The 20,527-nt window shown below is 39.9% G+C and overlaps 2 protein-coding genes across 2 annotated transcripts; both read left to right on the top strand.

Annotated features, from left to right (window-relative positions):
* The first annotated feature begins 720 nt into the window (after positions 1 to 720).
* ostm1 (osteoclastogenesis associated transmembrane protein 1) lies at positions 721 to 6,692 on the top strand. Its single transcript, XM_077221230.1, has 6 exons — positions 721 to 1,190; positions 1,667 to 1,781; positions 1,943 to 2,037; positions 2,122 to 2,232; positions 4,327 to 4,492; positions 4,798 to 6,692. Exons 1-6 carry the CDS (start codon positions 810 to 812, stop codon positions 4,851 to 4,853), a joined length of 924 nt encoding a protein of 307 aa, XP_077077345.1. The 5' UTR covers positions 721 to 809; the 3' UTR covers positions 4,854 to 6,692.
* Positions 6,693 to 9,499: 2,807 nt separating this feature from the next.
* LOC143729067 (uncharacterized) lies at positions 9,500 to 20,260 on the top strand. The gene is made up of 4 exons (XM_077220101.1): positions 9,500 to 9,965; positions 18,496 to 18,534; positions 18,640 to 18,733; positions 18,819 to 20,260. Exons 1-4 carry the CDS (start codon positions 9,868 to 9,870, stop codon positions 19,746 to 19,748), a joined length of 1,161 nt encoding a protein of 386 aa, XP_077076216.1. The 5' UTR covers positions 9,500 to 9,867; the 3' UTR covers positions 19,749 to 20,260.
* Positions 20,261 to 20,527: the final 267 nt, after the last annotated feature.

Here is a 20,527-nt window from a genome sequence, read left to right as displayed (position 1 = left end):
TGCAGTGGCTTGATTCGAGGGCTTGCGACAATTAACACAATCAGAATCGGAGCCCAGATCGTTTACCTTGACTCCGTAATTATTTATTGGCCGCGTGCGCGCTTACACATTCGCAAAATTGCACGCGGTGTCAAAAACCGAGAAGAGAGAGAGGATGCAGCGCGTGTGTATAAATCCACTTTATCCAAACACGCAGAGAATGAAATAATACAGTTAAGGTGTTTATTCCTGAATTTCATATCAAGTGTTTCTTATTCCTGAGGCTGCGGACATTTTAAAATTCACCTTGAATTGATTCATATTAGTGGTGATAATTGAAGCAAATAATAGCCTGGATGATCAAAAACCGATGAAAAGTCCCTTTCTGAAGCGCGGTAGAAGTGTAAGCTAAACATGGATATGATCCAAGTAGGTTAAATACAGTAAATAAAAGGTTAAATATATATTTCATAAAAGAAATGTGCATCACACATATATTTTTTGTTAAATAGCCATACGTGCAGAGATCGACCTAGGCTACTGAATTAATCCAGCTCTTTCTATAATAGCCTATTTGGGCAATATGATAGCTTTTACTAAATTAAAGCGAATAGTTTAATTTAAACAATAACATTTTATTGACACAAAACAAGTGGAATTTGCTTAAACTGGGCTCAATTTTCACATATTTCAACTTCACCTGTCATTTAAAATCCCGTCCATCGCGAGATTACCGTGGTCATGTGATCGAGACGCAGGCAAGAAGAAAACAGGAAGCTGAGCAGAGTCTGGCAAAGCAACAGCATTCTGTATTTGGAGTCCAAAAAGATATGGATTTGTTAACGAAATTTACATGTGTGGTATCATACTTATTTTCAGGATGGGCGATTACATTAATTAACATTGCTAACAGCTCGGTTTACCCATCGGAAATGAGTGTCGATGTAGCATTAAAGCTTCCATCAGCAGTCATGCCTGTATCCCAGACAAGCGGTTTGGGGTTCTTCTACTCTCTCAGTCTTTCATCTACGTTTCCAGATGACTTGGAAGTGAACGATTATTGTATTAAACTGCTTCATATCTACGGTGAACGCTACGTGACTTACGCCAACTGCCTGGTGTCTTATGCACGACCTGTCAAAGTCTGTCAAAACTGTTACTCTTACTTCAACAGTCTGGAGGAAATATATACCAATATATCATCTGACCAAGTAAGTGTTCATTGCAAGTTTAATTTTACTCTAAACGTCCATCTATAACACTTAACGTGCCTATAAATGGTTTGAATGTTGTTTGACAGAATTCTCAACCACTGGTCACATGCACTCATGTCTCGTGATTTTGTGTGTGTGTGTGAGTGTTCTCGTGTGTTCTCAGTGTGTTTCAACAAGCCTGACTCACACTGACTTTGGAATGTTTTAGTGATCTTATATAGCTATTTTAAGTTAATTTAAAATAACCCAAGTCCTTCTGAATTGTTGCACATATTTGTCGTCATCTTATTTCACCTTTTTAAACTTAACAAATAGCTAAAGATGCCAGTACATACTGTATGTATTTCGATTAACACATATGCTGGTTAGTGGGTATTTTGTCACTGTACACACGCTGTTATTATAAAAGAAGTTATGGTCTGCACATGTAGAAGTTAATGTTTAATAATTTGTGTGATTATGTCTTCTCATAGCTGGGCCCTGGAAATGTTAGTTGTCATGACAGCCTGATGCGTTCTGATAGGTTGATGCTGCTCTATACCCTCTTCAGCGAATTAGATGAGATCTGGATATCAGCAGAATGCAAGCGTAAGTAACATAACCTGAAACATTGTGGTTTCAATGAAACTGGCATTAGACTTGATCCTTTCTCTTAAGCATTTCTTTCATTTTTAACCAGATAATATACTTCTCACCACTTGCAATATGAAGAAATTGTCATATGTAAAATTCACATTTTTCCTCATTAGAATGTCTGACTGAAGATCAAGAGGCTCTCTCCAATGAGACTGTGTACTTCATGGCCATTCTGAATCAGTCACTCACCTGCTTTGAGCAATATCAGGTAATATTGAATGGCTCAATTAGATCAATACAAGTAATGTTAAAACAAATCCTTGAGTTTGAGAGTATCCTGTTCTCTAAACAGAGCAACCACTCCGAACTGTGCAAAGACTGCAAAGCCTCTTACAAAAGGTTAAACGAGCTCTATGGTAGAATGGAGAAAAACCAAACACTCTGCATTGATATAGAAGACGCAGTAAGTACCCACTATACACAAACCCTGTCATTTTACAAATACAGTCCAAAAGTTATTAGCAAATTAAGTTTTACAATATGCAAGTTTGGGAGAATTGTAAAATAGCACCCTCTATAGCCCTACATCTGTAGAAACTAAAGTCTGGAATACACTACTACTGCTTTTGTACGTTTTGCCCCAATTTTCAGTCTGGACAAGTCGACGCTAGATGATACTGCAGATATTGGGAAGTTGGAGTTTCTGTAGTTTGTGATGGGCAGACTTCTTTTTCTTTTTTCTTTTTGTTTTGTTTTAGTCAGACTACGATTCCATCCAGTTGTAAGATATCAAACATGTTTGATATTTTGAGCTTATTTTAGAAAACATATTGTTTTCATTTGTCACGCCTCCTAGCAATGAAGTGCACGTTTCTGTAGCTGTGTCCCAATTCAGAGGCTGCATCCTTCGAAGGACCCTGCTCCCCAACCTCAAAGGCCACACCTTCAAAGTCCGCAAAGGTCGAACCGAGCGATGTTAAAGGGGTAGTTCACCCAAAATTAAAATTCTGTCATTTACTCACCCTCAAGTTGTTCCAAACCTGTATGAGTTTCTTTCTTCTGTTCTCTTCAGCATTCACCTTGAAGAATGTTGTTAACCAGACAGTTGATGTTAGCCATTGACTTCCAAAGTAGGAAAAAAAAATACTATGGAAGTTGGGACGGGACATATCAAACAGCTCCCTTTCCCCTTTTTTAAATAGCCAATAGCGTTTCGTCTATATCACTGCTTGGCCAGAGCCGTTGAGCTCAGTAAACCCGCAGTTACCTCCTAATCTCTAACCGTTTCTCCTCCTAATCTCCTCCATATCGCTTTAAAATATAGCATTCTGTGCAGAATTCAAATGGGTTTGATACACTTTATGGTATGCACCGACTCGTGCATTCCCTACATAGTGCACTATGTGCCATTCACCATGTAGAAAATAGTAAATGTGTGAAGAAATTACCCATTTTAGCCACAGCTTCAGCATTTATTTATAATGTAGGGGACGGGATCCTTTAGATTCTAGAGAGCATTTTGATTAGACGGAAAATCTGATAAAAAGCTGATAAGTGCAAAGTGATGTCATCAAAATCATTGATCCATATTGACGGAAGTGAGAGACTGCAAGTTTTGAACGCTTTTGAACGCTACCTTATAGATAACAGTAAGGCTGACATATTCATACTAAAAGACAAAAAACTTCATGGGCACTTTAATTGGGACGGTCTAGCCTAAAGAGGATTCCTCTTGTTGCCTTGCAACTGTTACAGCTCCCATTGATGAGCACCAGTAACTTTTGCACTGTACTTTTTTGAGAGTTATGTTAAACTGTCTGAAAACAAAACAGGGTTTGCAACCCGTCTAAATCTCTTCACCTTGGTCCATTTATGTACATAATAAAGCATATTAGTAAGATTTATGTCAACATTTGTACACCTTTTAAAGTTTTTTTTTTTGTACATTAATATTGTTAGATATTCGAGTAAGTTGAAACCCAATACTTACATTTAAAAGTGTAATCTGGCATTTTCTATAAAAAAAAAAAAATCCAATCGTCACCAGCGCAATGACTCCTGGAATAGGATAGGCTATGGAGGATCCACTTGTTCTATCCTTTGTGGCCTAGGAAATGAAGGACACATTTGTAGTCTGCATTTGAAGGATGCAGCCTCTGAATTGGGACTCAGCTTGTGTGAGTTTGTCGTGTTTGGGACACCTTGAAAATCTGGTTGTGTATGACGGCCGGTTTTCCTCTGTAACCATTTACAAATTCGTCAAGTGTGTAATGCCTAGTGTTTAAAATATGTTCAGATTGTAAAAGTCATGTTGTGTATTCCAGTCTTAATTAACAGTAGCATTTCACACCATGCTCAGTTTGATTCGCACAGAATGGATGAAAATGCACGATAAAATTCATTGTAATTTGCTTTGGATGAAATCGTCTGCCTAATGCAATAATGTAATATAACACACTGATCCAAAGAAAAAAAATTTTTTTCAGCCTTAATGGTAGCAGATAAAGATGGAGCTATTACATATATTGTGAAACTGATTACCTCGCTTACTTCTCAGATGAACATGACACGGCGGTTGTGGAGTAAAAACTATAATTGCTCGATGCCTCGAGAAGAGACGGTGCCTGTCATCGCAGTGTCCAGCTTCATGCTCTTCCTCCCCATCATCTTCTACTTAAGCAGCTACCTGCACTCGGAACAAAAGAAACGCAAGCTCATACACCGTGAGTAACTTGTTTAGCTGTGCAAATTGTCTCTGCAGAAGGTTCAAGGAAAAGGAAAGAGGTGTTCGACAGTGTTAACTGTGCATGCTTTCGGTTTCATGGTCAATTACTTGCAGACAGTACTTGCCTCAGACACAGATCACCAAGACAACTACTATTAGCATCTTTCAAAGCGTGTAATACACAAACTGTGTTCTTTATGCTCTGAGCAAAGTCTCTGACTTCAAGGTTAAACTGTGCAGTGAATATTCTGCTGCATCTCCTGCCAGTCTGGTTTTAATCTATTCCTTCATCTTGATCCACAGCCAAAAGAGCCAAGTCCAGCAGCAGCCTAATGAATATCCAAGACAAATTCAGCTGAGTGGAGATGAGGCAAGGAAGAGAGGGCACTGAATCTTTGGTTCACCTCCTCCGCTAAATCAACGGGCACTTTTATCATGGATGCATGGGGTTCATGTTTTCTCCTGGACTCCAAGTACATCCTGGTTCAAAGACTGTGATGTTCTCCAGCTGCTGTGATCACATTCTCTTGTTCTATTTAAGTCAGAAGGTTTTTTTTTGTTTTGTTTTGCACTATTTGTGATTTGCACTATTGATTTAGGTTTAGCGCTTTTTTTTTTTTTTTTTGCTTAGCTGTTAAAAAAAGACATAATTATACTGGTTTTCAGAGAGGATCAGTTAGCTTTTCAATAATTAGAAAGATGTTGGTATTATATTATTGTATTTAAGGTACGAAAAAGATGTGATCCCGAGAAAAGGGTGCTTTATCTTTTACATGAAACTGGTTATGCTGCATTTTTGAGAGAGCATGTTACATTTTATACTCTCTATTTTCCTAGGTAGTAACGAATACACACACACACACACACACACACACACTACATGGCAATGGTACCACTTCTGGAAGCACTCCATGTGCATTAGAGAAAGATCTTGTAACAAATACCTTATTCAGGGCCAAAGGTGTATGCAGTGAGTAGAGGAGAAAAGTAACATGAAGCCTTTTAGATGAACCATGTGCTTGTTTGCTGTTTATGCTTTTTACAAGAGTTGCCATAGTCTTCACCTCATTGTATGGTTTGATACTATCATTTAAATGTTTGACGAACAAATTAGACTAATTCGAGTTAGGCATGGAATAAGAAAGTTGAATTAATGATATATCAGAGGAACCTTTTATTTCCCCAGCTCAGATGTTGCCCTTTGCTGAGTATTAAATTATGTAAAGTGTAAGTTATAAGAAAAGCCCTTGCATTCTTTTGTGGTTGTGAAATAGTTTTCAATCTATTAGTTTCCTCATACCTCTATTAAAATATGTTAATTGCGCTTAACTCCTAAAGCCTTCCTCGGAGGGATTGACCGGCTCGTTGTTTTCATGGTTATGTGGACTTTACTTGGATTGCAAAGCACCTGTTTCCCCAGTCATTAGCAGCTAATCTAAATGTAGGATAAAGTTACATGGCCGAATAATCGTAACAACACATCCGTTTAAGCCGCATTGGCTTTTTGGTCTTATGGAGCCGAGCCATTGCCTATCACACTGCCTCATAAGCGCATTTTGCTTGATATGTCCAATCATATGATCGTACAGGAAGATGTGGGGAAAAATAGCCTTTTCATACGCGGCTCATGAGTGCAATGTCTAGCAAGAACAACAGCTTTCATGCCTGCAATGCCATTATCCGTTTAGCATTGGTGAAAGTCATTACTCCTGACCTGACTGCCAAATGTAGCAACCAGGCGTATTTTATGGCCACGTGCTCGACGAACTGACGCAAAAGCTGAAATAGCTTTTGAGATGTATGACCCGAGCTTACTTTCCCTGACAAGAAGGATGAGGGGAAACTGGTGGAAAATATGAGATTATCCCTAATCACGTTTTGCCCCAATAAGAATCAGAGCAGTAACTTTGGACCTTAAGCCCGTTAAGAAATAACCCTAAACCTGAAACTCGGTAAGGGCTTTGAAATACAACAAACCTTGAATGTAGCTGCTGCATTTTGTTTAAAAGTTGACATTAGGATTTTGGATGACCTGTCATTAGAAATGAAATCATTCTTATCTGTTGATTATTGCTTTGTGCTCTTAAGGAGAATTCGTATACTAACAAAATATTAACTTATACTAACTTATATTTTCACCTTTTGTAAAGCTGTAATTTTATTTCGAATAATAATAAAAAGACATTTCATTCTAAAAATGTTTATTGTATAATTATTAAATTTACTTACAGCAATGTATATAGCAATGTGAATTGAGTTCATTACCACCCCTCTGGATTGTTTCCAAGCATCATAATCTATTCCAAGGAGCTTTAATTGTAATTGACTAGGAAAATAATTCTTTGTTAATTTTTTGTGTGTGTAAAATTTAATATTTCGTAATTTTATTATTTCGTAATTTAAAAAAGTGTCGGTTTCTGCCTTTTAATTATTTAAAATTGTCTCAATATTGCTCAAAATTAGTTTGAAGGAAAAATAAAATATTGATAGTGATAACTGGTAAGTCATTATAATGTGTTATTTTGTTTCTTGATAGTTAAAATTTGTACAAATTAGATAAAATACTGGAAAACACAACATTTACCGTAATTGCATGTCAAGTGTGTTGCAACAAGAAAAATCATGCATGTGATCAACTAGCTGATAAAACCCTGGTATAGTAGTAATATAATAATATATACACACTAATAATATCTGGGATATAAATGAAATATTGTTGATGTAACACAAATTAGGTTCACTTATCAAATTTGTATCTTTAAACTTGTCTGATTTGTATCTCTGGTTCCTTCATCTATACCAATCTGCTCTGTCATCCATCACACATATAGTATCCTTATTTTGTGCAACTTTGGTAGTTATGCAAACCTTTTAAAGCTGTCAGTTAGTAAATTAGCTAAAGCTGAATATGGTGCTTTGTTGAAGAAATATAGCTTTATAATTAGAGAACTCTCACTTAAGAGCCAACATGTGTTGCTGAATGAAAGGGGGCATTATGACCTCATAAGGGTCAAAGTCTGAAGATCATGGGATTATGGTATTATGATTATAAAATCACTTCATCACAGTGGTCACTTGGCACCGCTGATGGCTACAGAGCTCTCCATTTCAGCCTCCATTTGTCGCTGATCATTCTTAAATGCTTCGCCCCATTACAAAGGTCATATGAGAGGTCAGCTGGAGGAGACATCGCAGATGCTGATTGGTGTGTCAGAATCCTAAGGTGGATGACTTCTGTTCCCTGTAGCTTTTTTAAATAAGACAATGGGATCACAGTCGGCAAGGCTTACACAGACCCAGGGGGTCTGGCAGAATAAGAGCTTTTGAATAAAGGGCTATGGCATAAGGGCAGAAACATCTGACCCTGTTGGGCACCCCTGCCCACTCATCTCTGGGTACAGTGCATTGCCCATCAGCTGGATAAGACGGCTATAAAGCCTCTTGAGGAAAATAATAGACAAGATTTCAGTGAGGAAATAGGTGGCCACTGTGGTGCTTCATCTTCATCAGAGATGAGCTGCATTCAAGTCTATTTCTAAAATGGGGTTGGGATCAAAACAGCTCAGTGCAACATAATAGAAAGCACAGGATAAAATTAATAAATTGTTCCACTTATTTAAGCCTATATTATTAGCCTATATATCTTGTTACGCACTGAACTCAATATGCTAATATTTTTTACTCTCTGCTTGCTAATGATAATGTTTGTTTACTCCTTAATTACATTCATACACTGAACACTGAAGAAAAAAAAAGTGTATTAAAGTGTACAAAATAAGCAGTCTAGCAACAAGACGAGTCTCTGCAAAACATATCAAAGTAATATTAACATATTTTTACCCTGGCAACTGTTTGATAGATAGCCTATCCAGCGACGCCATGTACGAAAATATCTTATTGATCGACCAGTTAGAATCAAGTATTCCAGAGTCTCGCGTGATAAATTGTGTATAGGGTCAAATTTTAATTTCAAACGATTTGCCTACAAATGCACTGGGACCATGAACACAATATTTATGGACATAACCTTTATTTTACAATTTCTACTACTGAATATCTATTGATCCTATAATTGTAAAAGTTTTTAAAAAACCATGACCCTCGTTTTAAAAATAAAATGTAGGCTACATAATATATTTGGGCATGAAACAAAATTAATTTCTTAATTTTCATGCAACTTGTTATGGTTGATTTTTATACAGATTTATGGCCTTAGAGCATATTACCTCCATTTAATAATGTGTAAATTAAGATGAGGGTTGTGACCTACACAATTACTCCCTGCATATTTAACTCTGCCTGATTAACGCAGGACGGTAAGAGCATCTCTCAAGTCTGAAGTAAGCAGTCTCATCACTGTAGCTCTTATTTGTTATTTTCTGCTGCCATCATCATTCAGGTCAATGGAATTGAAGAGGAAATGGCAAAGGTTATTGAGGAGGGTTTGAGCATGATCACTTCCTCTCGTTTTTAGTCTGTCTCTCAACTACAGAGACACTTTATGTTTTTTTTGTGTGTAAATAATAATACATAATTATTAACAGTTGAACCATACGGAGACTATCCATATTACATGGAGATGAATCATAAATAATTCAGATTGTATTACTCTGGTGCCATCTATCGATGGAATGTGAGTTTAAGGCACACTTTGATTAATGCCTTATGATTATTCATGCCACCACTGCTTAAAAAAACTTAAACCAGACTAAGTTGGTTTGCTGGTTTTTATACTGGTACGTCAGTTTATTGATTTTAGCTTTACAAGCATTTAAACCAGCTAGAGCAGAATACCTGATCGGCCAGCCTGGAGACCAACATAAACCAGATGAGACCAGCTATCTTGGGCTGTTTTAAGATATTTTCAGCCTAGTTGATTGGTTTGACACAGCAATGTCCATTGAAGAAAATCATTCGCATTCAGGAAAAATCTTTTGATCCATCACATATGGATTTGCCATAAGAGGGCGGCATTGCAGTAGTAGCCGCGTAACCAACCACTGTCGGGCATAAAGCTAGTAGGAGAACCAGTCCCGTTTTCTACTGGCACGGGGATTGATCGTGCTACATCGGGGGCAACGCCCAGGGGTTTTTGTCCCACCGAATATCTTGGTCCAAAGCGGACCAACTGGGGCTTAAAGTGTGGTCATGAACAAAAGCGGAGTTTACCTGAGTCAGGAGACGGTCAGCAGCACCGCTGCTCATTTCCCATGTTTTCATATCAGGCTAACGTTACCAGCTAACCTCAACATTTAAGGCATTTAAAAACATTTTCAGCTCAAAAGACTCTTTCAGTCACCGAGTGTTTGAAGTAACTTGAAATAATAAATACATAAATGACTTTGAAATAATATAAAACCGAGGACGGAAAGCATGGCGCTGGAAACATGTATTGCTTTTTTATTAGCGGACAGTTATGATGCTGAAGATTTCTTATATTTCAAGAAAAATGCGACTCGCCGGAAAGCCAGGTGAATAAAAAACTGTTTTAATATTATCGCCGTTGTTGCTTCATTTAGTAAACAACAGCACGGCGCTCTTACTCAGCACAGTTAGATTAACGTTATTGGGTGTATTAATTCTGTTTCCCAGCCTGTTGAAAATCATTTTTAAACTGGTAATGTTTCGGACGTGGTTACTCTTTATTTGCTGGTTCTATCTGCCCACAATGTTCTAAAAACCAGCTTGGTTAAGCTAACGTAATTACCTTTGCTAGTTGCTGGTTGAGGATCACCAGCACTCACTGGAAAGATTCTTTCCAGTGAGTGCTGGTGATCCTCAACTGCTTTGGGCTCACCGCGGGCTATCTGGTCTATGCGGCAACATTAGTGATGAGAGTGATGCAGTGGAAGATGGTGATACAGACTGTAGTGATGAGAGTGATACAGTGGAAGATGGTGACAGTAGTGATGAAGGTGATACAGTGGAAGATGAATGTGCAAAACTATCAAAGGTGCTGTGTGAGTGGGCTCTGAGGAATGATGTGCCACAGAACACCCTCTCAGATCTTCTTTCTGCACTACAGGAGTTTCATCCAAATTTACCAAAGCAAGCTCGCACCCTGCTACAAACAGCCAAAATAGCAGCCAATGTTAAAAACATCAAAGGGGGTGAATATATACATTTCGGCATTCTCACTCATCTGCGGACAATTTCAACTCTCATCAACGAAGATAGCAACTCTATTGGCCTCCAAATTAATGTTGATGGGTTGCCCTTGTACAAGAGCTCTGCTTTGCAGTTGTGGCCAATTTTGGGAAAAGTGTCATTTGAAGAGGAACCTTTTGTTATTGGAATTTTTTGTGGCAATAGCAAGCCTCTGGATTTGGAGCAGTATTTGTCTGACTTTGTGCAGGAGGTAGCTAGCCTTGAGCAAGGCTTTGAGGTGGCAGGAAAGAACTTTACTTTAAAGATTGACTGCTTCATTTGCGATGCTCCTGCAAGATCGTTTATTAAAAACATTAAGGGACACAATGGGTACTTTGGGTGTGAGCGCTGCAATCAAGAAGGAGTCTATGTTAAGAACCACATGACTTTCCCAGAGAAGACGGCTACACTCCGCACAGATGATCAGTTCTCTAGACAGGAGGATGAGGAACACCATAGGGGCAACTCTCCCCTTGCACGGATTAACATAGGCATGGTTACAATGTTCATTTTGGACTACATGCACCTAGTTTGCCTGGGAGTGACTCGAAAATTGATACGCTTTTGGATGAAGGGAGATTTTTCTTGTAGGTTGGGCTCGCATGCAGTGATGGCTATCTCTGTGAGATTGCAGCAGCTAAGGCAGCATATGCCAATTGAGTTTCAGAGAAAGCCAAGAAGATTAGCAGACATTGACCGGTGGAAAGCCACTGAATTCCGCCAGTTCTTACTTTATACGGGCCCAATTGTTTTACAAGACATCCTTTCCTCTTCTCACTACAGAAATTTCATGAATCTCTCAATTGCCATGTACTTGATGCTCTGTCCTGCCTTGTGTAATCATTACTGTGACTACGCTGATGCTCTCATGAAACATTTCTTAAGCGAATTTGAGCAGTTGTATGGTGCTGATGAATTGGTGTATAATGTGCACAGTTTGACTCATTTGGCTGATGATGTTAGGAGGTATGGAGCTTTAGATGGAGTGTCAGCTTTTCCATTTGAAAACTACATGAGAAAGCTGAAAAAAGCTTTCCGGAAACCACAGTTTGTTCTTAAACAAATATTTAACCAAATTACACTTGAAAGGACATTTATTACATCAAAAAAAGCAAAGAAGACAGACAGCAAGACACCTTTGCTGAAAATGAGACACTCATGTGGTCCATCAATACCTAACCTGCCTCACTGCACCCAGTATAAAAAGGCAATCTTTCAACAGTTCTGCGTTGCCACAACTACTGGGGACAACTGTGTGATGGCTCAAGGGAAATTGGGACTGGTACAGAACATACTATGTGATGAAAAGACCAATACAAAGTACATAATTTTCAAGAGGTTTTCAAAGCTAGATTCCCTTTATTCCAGTCCTCTAGATTCAAAAGACATAGGTGTTTATAAAGCAAGTCATCTAGAAAGTACAGACCAAATAAACTACCTGTCAGATATAACAAGAAAATATGTTTTGATCCACACAGACACAGAATGGGCAGCCATTCCATTTCTCCATTGCTACTGAGGGTTTTTTCTTCTTTCTATTTTTTTGTAAATGTAAATGTCTTCCACCAGCGAGTCACCTTCAACCAGCGAGTCACCTTCAACCAGCGAGTCACCTTCCACCAGCGAGTCACCTTCCACCAGCGAGCCACCTTCAACCAGCGAGTCACCTTCAACCAGCGAGTCACCTTCAACCAGCGAGTCACCTTCAACCAGCGAGTCACCTTCCACCAGCGAGCCGCCTTCCACCACCTTCAACCAGCGAGCCACTTTCAACCAGCGAGTCGCCTTCAACCAGCGAGTCGCCTTCAACCAGCGAGCCACCTTTAACCAGCGAGTCGCCTTCCACCAGCGAGTCCCCTTCAACCAGCGAGTCGCCTTCCACCAGCGAGCCGCCTTCCACCACCTTCAACCAGCGAGCCACCTTCAACCAGCGAGTCGCCTTCAACCAGCGAGTCGCCTTCAACCAGTGAGCCACCTTTAACCAGCGAGTCGCCTTCAACCAGCGAGTCGCCTTCAACCAGCGAGTCACCTTCAACCAGCGAGTCACCTTCCACCAGTGAGCCACCTTCAACCAGCGAGTCACCTTCAACCAGCGAGTCACCTTCAACCAGCGAGTCACCTTCAACCAGCGAGTCACCTTCCACCAGTGAGGCACCTTCAACCAGCGAGCCACCTTCAACCAGCGAGTCGCCTTCAACCAGCGAGTCGCCTTCAACCAGCGAGCCACCTTTAACCAGCGAGTCGCCTTCAACCAGCGAGTCGCCTTCAACCAGCGAGTCACCTTCAACCAGCGAGTCACCTTCAACCAGCGAGTCACCTTACACCAGTGAGGCACCTTCAACCAGCGAGTCACCTTCAACCAGCGAGTCACCTTCCACCAGCGAGCCACCTTCAACCAGCGAGTCGCCTTCAACCAGCGAGTCGCCTTCAACCAGCGAGTCACCTTCCACCAGCGAGCCGCCTTCCACCAGCGAGCCGCCTTCCACCAGCGAGTCCCCTTCAACCAGCGAGTCGCCTTCCACCAGCGAGCCGCCTTCAACCAGCGAGTCGCCTTCAACCAGCGAGTCGCCTTCAACCAGCGAGTCGCCTTCAACCAGCGAGTCGCCTTCAACCAGCGAGTCGCCTTCAACCAGCAAGTCGCCTTCAACCAGCGAGTCGCCTTCAACCAGCGAGCTACCTTCAACCAGCGAGTCACCTTCAACCAGCGAGTCACCTTCAACCAGTGAGCCACCCTCCACCAGCGAACCACCTCACCAGCGAGATGGCCCTGTACAGCATTGTTGAGTTCCCAGATTACTCAGTAGGGATTGTGAGCAGCAAATGGCTTAATGAGGACTCCTCCATAACTCTGTGGCCACCTTATACTGACCCTGGTAAACAGAAGGCAGCTTTGTTGATGCATGAAGTTCCTGGAGAGACTTGGAAAGCGCATGAAATCTGTGTTTTGGGCACAGCAGGTAGATTTTTTTTTCTCTCCCAGAAATGTATATAACTTAAACTAAGCATTGCATGAAATGTGTCAAGGTAAATGTGAAAGGATGAAAGACCTATTGACATTTATTTTGTTTCTTACAGTGGATTATGAAAAGGCAAGATATAAAGCCAAAATGGCAGAAACAAATCTAATTGTAGCCAGTGAACCTGAAGAATTAGATCGCAGTCAGCGGTCAAGACAGTAAGTGTTGTTCTATTGCTTTTACTGTCTAGTACATTTATGCAAATTAGGTTAAATATTAAACATAAATTATAGTGCTGGTGCATTCTAAGTTATAAATGTTGTGAACAAGATCCTGAAAGCAAACTATTACTATATCTAAAATAGTATGAGCCAGTTATTTAGTATGAGCCAGCTGTTTATGTGTGTTAAAATGCATTCTTGGATTGTTTTTCCTCATTTTGTGCAGACCTACCAAACGCTACATTGATCTCGAGCCTGAACCTGCTCCACTGAAAAGGCAGAGACAATCACAAACAGTCACAGCTGCAGTCGTACACCAGCCACCAGTTCCACCATCACCCATGGGTTTGCCACCTTCTGGTCATAACTCTCTGGTTACTCTGTCTCCAAGCCACCTTCCACCCCCGAGTCGCCTTCCACCAGCGAGTCACCTTCAACCAGCGAGTCACCTTCCACCAGCGAGTCACCTTCCACCAGCGAGTCGCCTTCAACCAGCGAGTCACCTTCAACCAGCGAGTCACCTTCCACCAGCGAGTCACCTTCCACCAGCGAGTCGCCTTCAACCAGCGAGTCACCTTCCACCAGCGAGTCGCCTTCAACCAGCGAGTCGCCTTCAACCAGCGAGTCACCTTCCACCAGCGAGTCGCCTTCAACCAGCGAGTCACCTTCCACCAGCGAGTCGCCTTCAACTTTCACCTGAGGTCCACCTTCCACTTGCAAGCCGTCCTTCACCTGCAGCCTTCCCCCTTCCTGTGAGGAACTCTCTATCAGCAGGTATGTTTAGTAGACTGTAAAAAGGCTTACACCTCTCTAGCCTTGGAAGCAAAAGTTATTTTTATTCTTTGTGGCTACATCTTGTAATGATGGTTATACAATAAGAGTTGGTTCTTGATAGAAGAACTCAATGTTAATATCCATTTCTTTCTTATTAGGCTAGGCCTTACATTACCTAATTATATGAGGATTTTGTCTGTAATGTATTGTCTGTGGATTTTATTGTTTCATTTGTAGAGATGCACACTAGGCCTATTCTGATTTCCGGTTTTTCATTGAGTTTGACCTGCAATACCTATTTTAGCCGATTCCGATTTCATTTTTTCTAACCACTTTACAGCACACACAAATATTTATTTTCTATCTTTTCTTTAATAGAACATTTTGCATATAACATTTTTTTTAACAGATAATCGCTATAATGCAACTGAATGATTAAAAATAAGCTTAAATGCGTGTATCTTCTATAAATATTTTTATTATTCATTTTATTTTCAGACATACTCCAGTTTTTGTTAAAACTCACTACACATGTTTATTCTGTGCATTTTGAGCAAATAGAAAATAAAATAAGAAATAATTCAAATAGAAATAATTTCTATTTTGTCTATCGAAAGGGTGCTTTCACTTTAATTGAGCTAACGGGGCAGCACAGCAAAAACTAGACTCAGTGCCGAAACCCACTTCACTGCTTCACTGCACGCACGTGACGCTCACGCTCTGCTCATGCTGCCGTTGTGAATGCACCCATTGGTTAACATGCACTCCAAAAAAAATATGCGCCGCTCACGCTTGCGGTGTGAAACTGCTGTGATGCTGATGCTAAGCGATGGTAATCATGAGTGCATTTGACTGGCATAAAATCGGCATATGGACTGACCGGCCGGTCGCCGGCCATGGCCGATCACGGGAAAATCGGCCCATTCCGGTCAATCTGTGCATCTCTATTCATTAGCCCATTTAATATTTTCACCTATTACAGATACAATAGTATTTTAATAACATTAGTTATCATGTATTTGTGTAAAGGCTATGTATTATAGTACTATAGTATAGTACAGAGAAAGTGACACAGAAAGCCACAAAGGCTGTTCAGACTGCAGGCATTAATGCTCAATTCCGATTTATTGCCAGATCCGATTTATTGCCAGACTGACTGACTGACTGACTGATTTTTTAAATGTGGCCTGCATGCGCAAAAGAGTAAATGACGTAAATCGAGTTTATAGCCTATTATTCTGCTAAAACGGTCTCTGTGCTCAGTTTTAATTGTTTTCTTCCTTTTCAGGTATTGATAGATATTTAGTCAGTACACTAGAGGAGATTAAGGACAGGCTGACTATGCTGGAGAGAACAGTGGCAAATAGCTCTCGATCAAGCACAAAAGAGGTCACATTGCCTGATGACGTCATATTACCCCTCCAAAGCTACCAGGACATGGATATCTTGGAGCAAAAAATGGAAGATCATCAATGTCGGAAAGATTTGGTATGTCAACAGTAGCTCTTCTCAAGACCAATTACTTTGAACTAGCATTGACCGAGCCTCTGGCTCTAACTATATGGACAAAAGTATGCAATTACACCCTCAAGAACTTAAATGGCATGCCATTCAAATCTATATGCATTAACATGGACTTGGTCCCCCCTTTGCAGTTGCAATAACTTTCGCTCTTCTGGGAAGGATTTTCACAAGGTTGTGGGGTGTCAGTGGTATTTTATGCTCATACATCCACAAGAGTTTTTGTGAAAGTCAAAAAAATATTATTTAACAATTTCGTCTTAAGTGTTGGAATGCGCACCAAATAAAGTAATTTCTTCTACGTTGAAATTATTTTAAATGATTACATTTTCATATTTGTATGCAGAAACAAAAATTGATCGACATGCTCAGGGTTAAGAGAGTGACAGCAGAATATCTCGCTTAACTTCATCATACAACCGGGGAATTGCCGCTTCTGTTAAAAACTTTTATGCTTATTTAAGACATAACCAACTGTGTTTAGAGGATACTTACCAAAAAAAAAAGCAGGATGTGCAGTATATTGAAAAGAAATATTAAAAGTGCGATAAGTCGGGAAAGAGAACGGAATTCTTTGCACATGCTCCGAGCGCAACACAGACAAGCATAGCCTTTGTCTTCGGTTGTGCACCTAAATGGCCAAATAAACACAAAAATTTATCAAAATGCCAAGTCGAGTATTCACGTAAACACAGTAGATGTAAGTACTGTGTGCATTCTCTCTTTCTCTCTCTCTCTCTCTCTCTCTCTCTCTCTCTCTCTCTCTCTCTCTCTCTCTCTCACATGCAGACAGAGAGGATTTATGTTCATCAACCACAGTCACAGTGAAAGCCCTTCGCAATTAATACGTATTGAAACTTTATTGTTTGCTGTATATTTGTTTGTTTTTAGTTGTCTATCTATGGACCTAATAATTAGCTGCTGTTGACATTTTATTGAAAAATCCCTTTTTAATTTGTGTATGTTCCTTCCTGTTAGACTGCCTATCTAGGAACCATTGGTGGGTGTAATGTCCAGGTAGCAACTAGGAGAATATTGACAACATTGATTGGCCATTCTTTAGCCACTCAATTGAACTGGAATGGCTCAAACCAAAAGAGACCTTTTCAGAGCCTGAGGCTAAAGAGGGTTGTAACAGGTAAGCATGTGGTATTAGAAATGGCATGTATTAATTACTTCCCATACACCATGTTGTCTCATGCCTATTTGCTTTTCAGAGGCTGTAAGAAAATGTTCCTTTCAGCCAAGTCCTCGTGATTCCGAAATTGAGAGTGAGATAAAGGTGTGGCTGCGGAATTCAAGAGACAGAGCGGGTGGACGAAAGGAGCGGTACCACCGTCTGCTGACTAGTCAAGAGACCTCGGGGGAAGAGTGAACTTTGCCAATGAATGATTAGCACACCAAACTTTTTTTTATTTTTTCAGCAAAGGTATTTTTATGTTTATTTGAATTATTTTTATATTTGTATGGATGATTTTTAGTCCCTTTCAGAGTGTTAAATTACCTTTATTAACCTGTATTGACCTGAATTGAATGTTTTATATTTTGTATTTAATAAATACATTGATTTGAAATCCCTTTGACTACTGTACATTTTTGTGGTGACTGCATTCATTTCAGATGTATAGAATAATTGTTTTTCCCAAAGACTTATAGTTATAGTAGCCGAAAAGTATTTATAGTGAAACAGATTAATTTTGAAAAAAATAAAATTAAAATAAATAATTGTGAACAAGATCTTTTGTTTTAGTTGAATAGTGCCCTGTGTGTGCGGGCCCTGTGTGGGCTTAGTGAGGGCTTCCTGGGGGCTAAGGGAGGGCTGCCCATGCAGGGCCAACGTTCTGCGGGCCCTGTGTGTGCGGGCCCTGTGTGGGCTTAGTGAGGGCTTCCTGAGGGCTAAGTGAGGGCTGCCCATGCAGGGCCAACGTTTTGCCAATGAGCAAATTCTCATGGGCCCTGCGCTAGCAGCCTGCTGGGGGCCCTTAGGCTAGCCCTAAGTGGGCCCGGAAAGGGCCAGTGCGGGCTTGTTTGCAGGGAAGGTACAGCTGTCACTGGGGCTGTAGGTGCTAATATGTAGGCTACATTTTAAGGTACTAATATGTACTTTTAAAGTATTCATATGTACCTGTAAGATACTATTATGTATCATTTAGGGGTAAATGAGGTAAAAAGATGTACTTTTTTTCTTCTTCTTTTTTTAATTAATTTTTTTGCTTTTGTACATTAGGGTACTGTACCAGTGACAGCGTTGTACCTTTTTTTTCTCCTGAGAGTCCCAATGACCAGCAGCAACTAAAAAGACTAAAAAGAAAAAAAAAAATCCAGCAGGGGAAAACCAGTGATACAAATTATTATTTTGATATTAATTTATATTTCAACAGAATGAAGCTGAAACCTAAACAAAGTGATAATCTGAAAAGGTAAGATGATCCACACAGCATTTGATGAAAGAAAGTTTCTTTCAAGACAACTTTATAATGAAATGTTAGATAAATGCTCTAAAATTATTCTTTTTCTCGTGTCAGAGAGGAAGAAAGAGATATGTTCAATGCCGTGCTGCAAAGCTTGACAATGAGTGAATTTAAGAGTCACTTCCAGCTGACACCAACTCAAACTGAGGTACTCAAGCTAATGCTGGTCCTACTTTTTACTAATCTCATTTGTATTTTGTGAACAAATTGTCCTTTTCTTTTTGTGTTTGTAGGAGTTGGTACGGCTGCTGGCACCCTGTAAATGGACTGCCATTAGGCAAGAGGGATGGACCGTGTGGCATGCTGTGCTTGCTACTCTGTGGGCTCTTTCAACCCAAGAGTCTTACCACAGCGTGGCAAACCGCTTCCACATCACAGAGTCACTCATTTGTGATCAGCTGGATGAATTCTGCATCTTTATTACCGGCAATTTGGCTAATGAAATTCACTGGCCTCAGGGGGAGGAAGCAGAAATGTCTGTGCTGGGCTATTTTTCTTCTGTGGGGTTACCAGATACTCTCTGTGTAGTAGGAACGTGTTTCATTCCTATTGAGAAGCCTACCGATGTGCCAGATCCAGAGGTATATAGAGATGCAGAAGGGTTGTACTCTATAAAACTCATGGCTTTTTGCAACCACAAGGGTCGTTTTACCTATGTGACTGCAGAGCACCCTAGTAACTGGCATAACTCAAGAGTACTGTTAGCCACGGAGATTGGCAAGGCATTCCAGGAAGACCCCGTGGCTCTCCTACATGGCAAGCACATCATAGGTGATTCCACTTTCCCACTTTCAGAGCACTTCCTGACCCCCTTCCCTGATTATGGAACAATCGGACAGAAAAAAGTTTGTTATAATCAGAAAGTGCAGTCATCTCTTGCAGTGGTGCAAGGCTCTATCCATAATCTTAGATCTCGTTTTCAAAGGCTCCGGTGTCTGCAGAAGCGTTCCATCTGTCAAACCAGCTTAGCTGTGAAGGCCTGCTGTATTTTATACAACATGTTCCTAGAAACGTATAATGTGCCAGTGGATTGCATGGAAGATGGTATAACACAAGAACCTTTCCATGAACTACCTTATGGACACTCTGGAAGTCTTGGTGGAATATCTAAAAGACAAGACATTGCCGCCTTACTTGGGCGATCCACTAAAAAAAGAAAATGAATCTACAATTAGAAAATTATTTTCAGTTTTGCATATGATAATGACAATATTATGACAATGTTGAAAAAATGTCCTAATTTAGAATTGTAAGGTGACTTTTGTGTAAACAAGTAAAAAGCCACAGTAGTTTGTCTTTTTTTTGTTATATGCACTACTATGTTGGAGTGATATGTCATAAAAATACATATATAGAATTTTTAAAAGTCAAGTGACTGTCTAATAAAAATATATTCTTTAGGATTAGGAAATATAGGATCTAGGATCTCTATTCATCTGAAAATACTTTTAAGGTTTATTTAAAATGATCCGTTACAATAATCTGGGTCCAAATCTGGTAAAGAAGAAAGACTATTATATTATATAATATTGTATTGGGGTCCTTGGCTGAGAGTGTGAGGGTCCCAATGTCTGTAAAGGTTGTTTTTTTCTTCTTCAGTTTTTAGCACGCAGTCATTTTGTAAATTAAACCCAAATAAAAACTTAAAATCAGGGGTTTTAAATAAAAATACAAATTGTGTAAAAACAAGTAATACTATAACGCGCACGCGTAGAACACGTACACTGCTACATAAAAGCGGCGCACAGGTTTTTCGTATTTCAGAAATACGACAGCAAGCGTCGAGGCGTTATTAACACGTCACAATAAATGTCTATGTCGTGTTAAGAGTAAAATATATGTATCTTTTATCCTACCAAAAAGAATCGCAGTACTTTAAAATAAAATGCGTTTTTAAAAATACCCACCGAATTTGTACATAATCAACTTATGCGGCTAAGTC

This window comes from Siphateles boraxobius, unplaced genomic scaffold, assembly GCF_051911475.1.
Source record: "Siphateles boraxobius isolate OS27281-9 unplaced genomic scaffold, OSU_SipBor_1 8, whole genome shotgun sequence".
In the NCBI taxonomy this organism is placed as follows: Eukaryota; Metazoa; Chordata; class Actinopteri; order Cypriniformes; family Leuciscidae; genus Siphateles; species Siphateles boraxobius.
The sequence above is the reverse complement of the archived record's forward strand: the minus strand, read 5'-3'. Positions and strand labels throughout refer to the sequence as shown.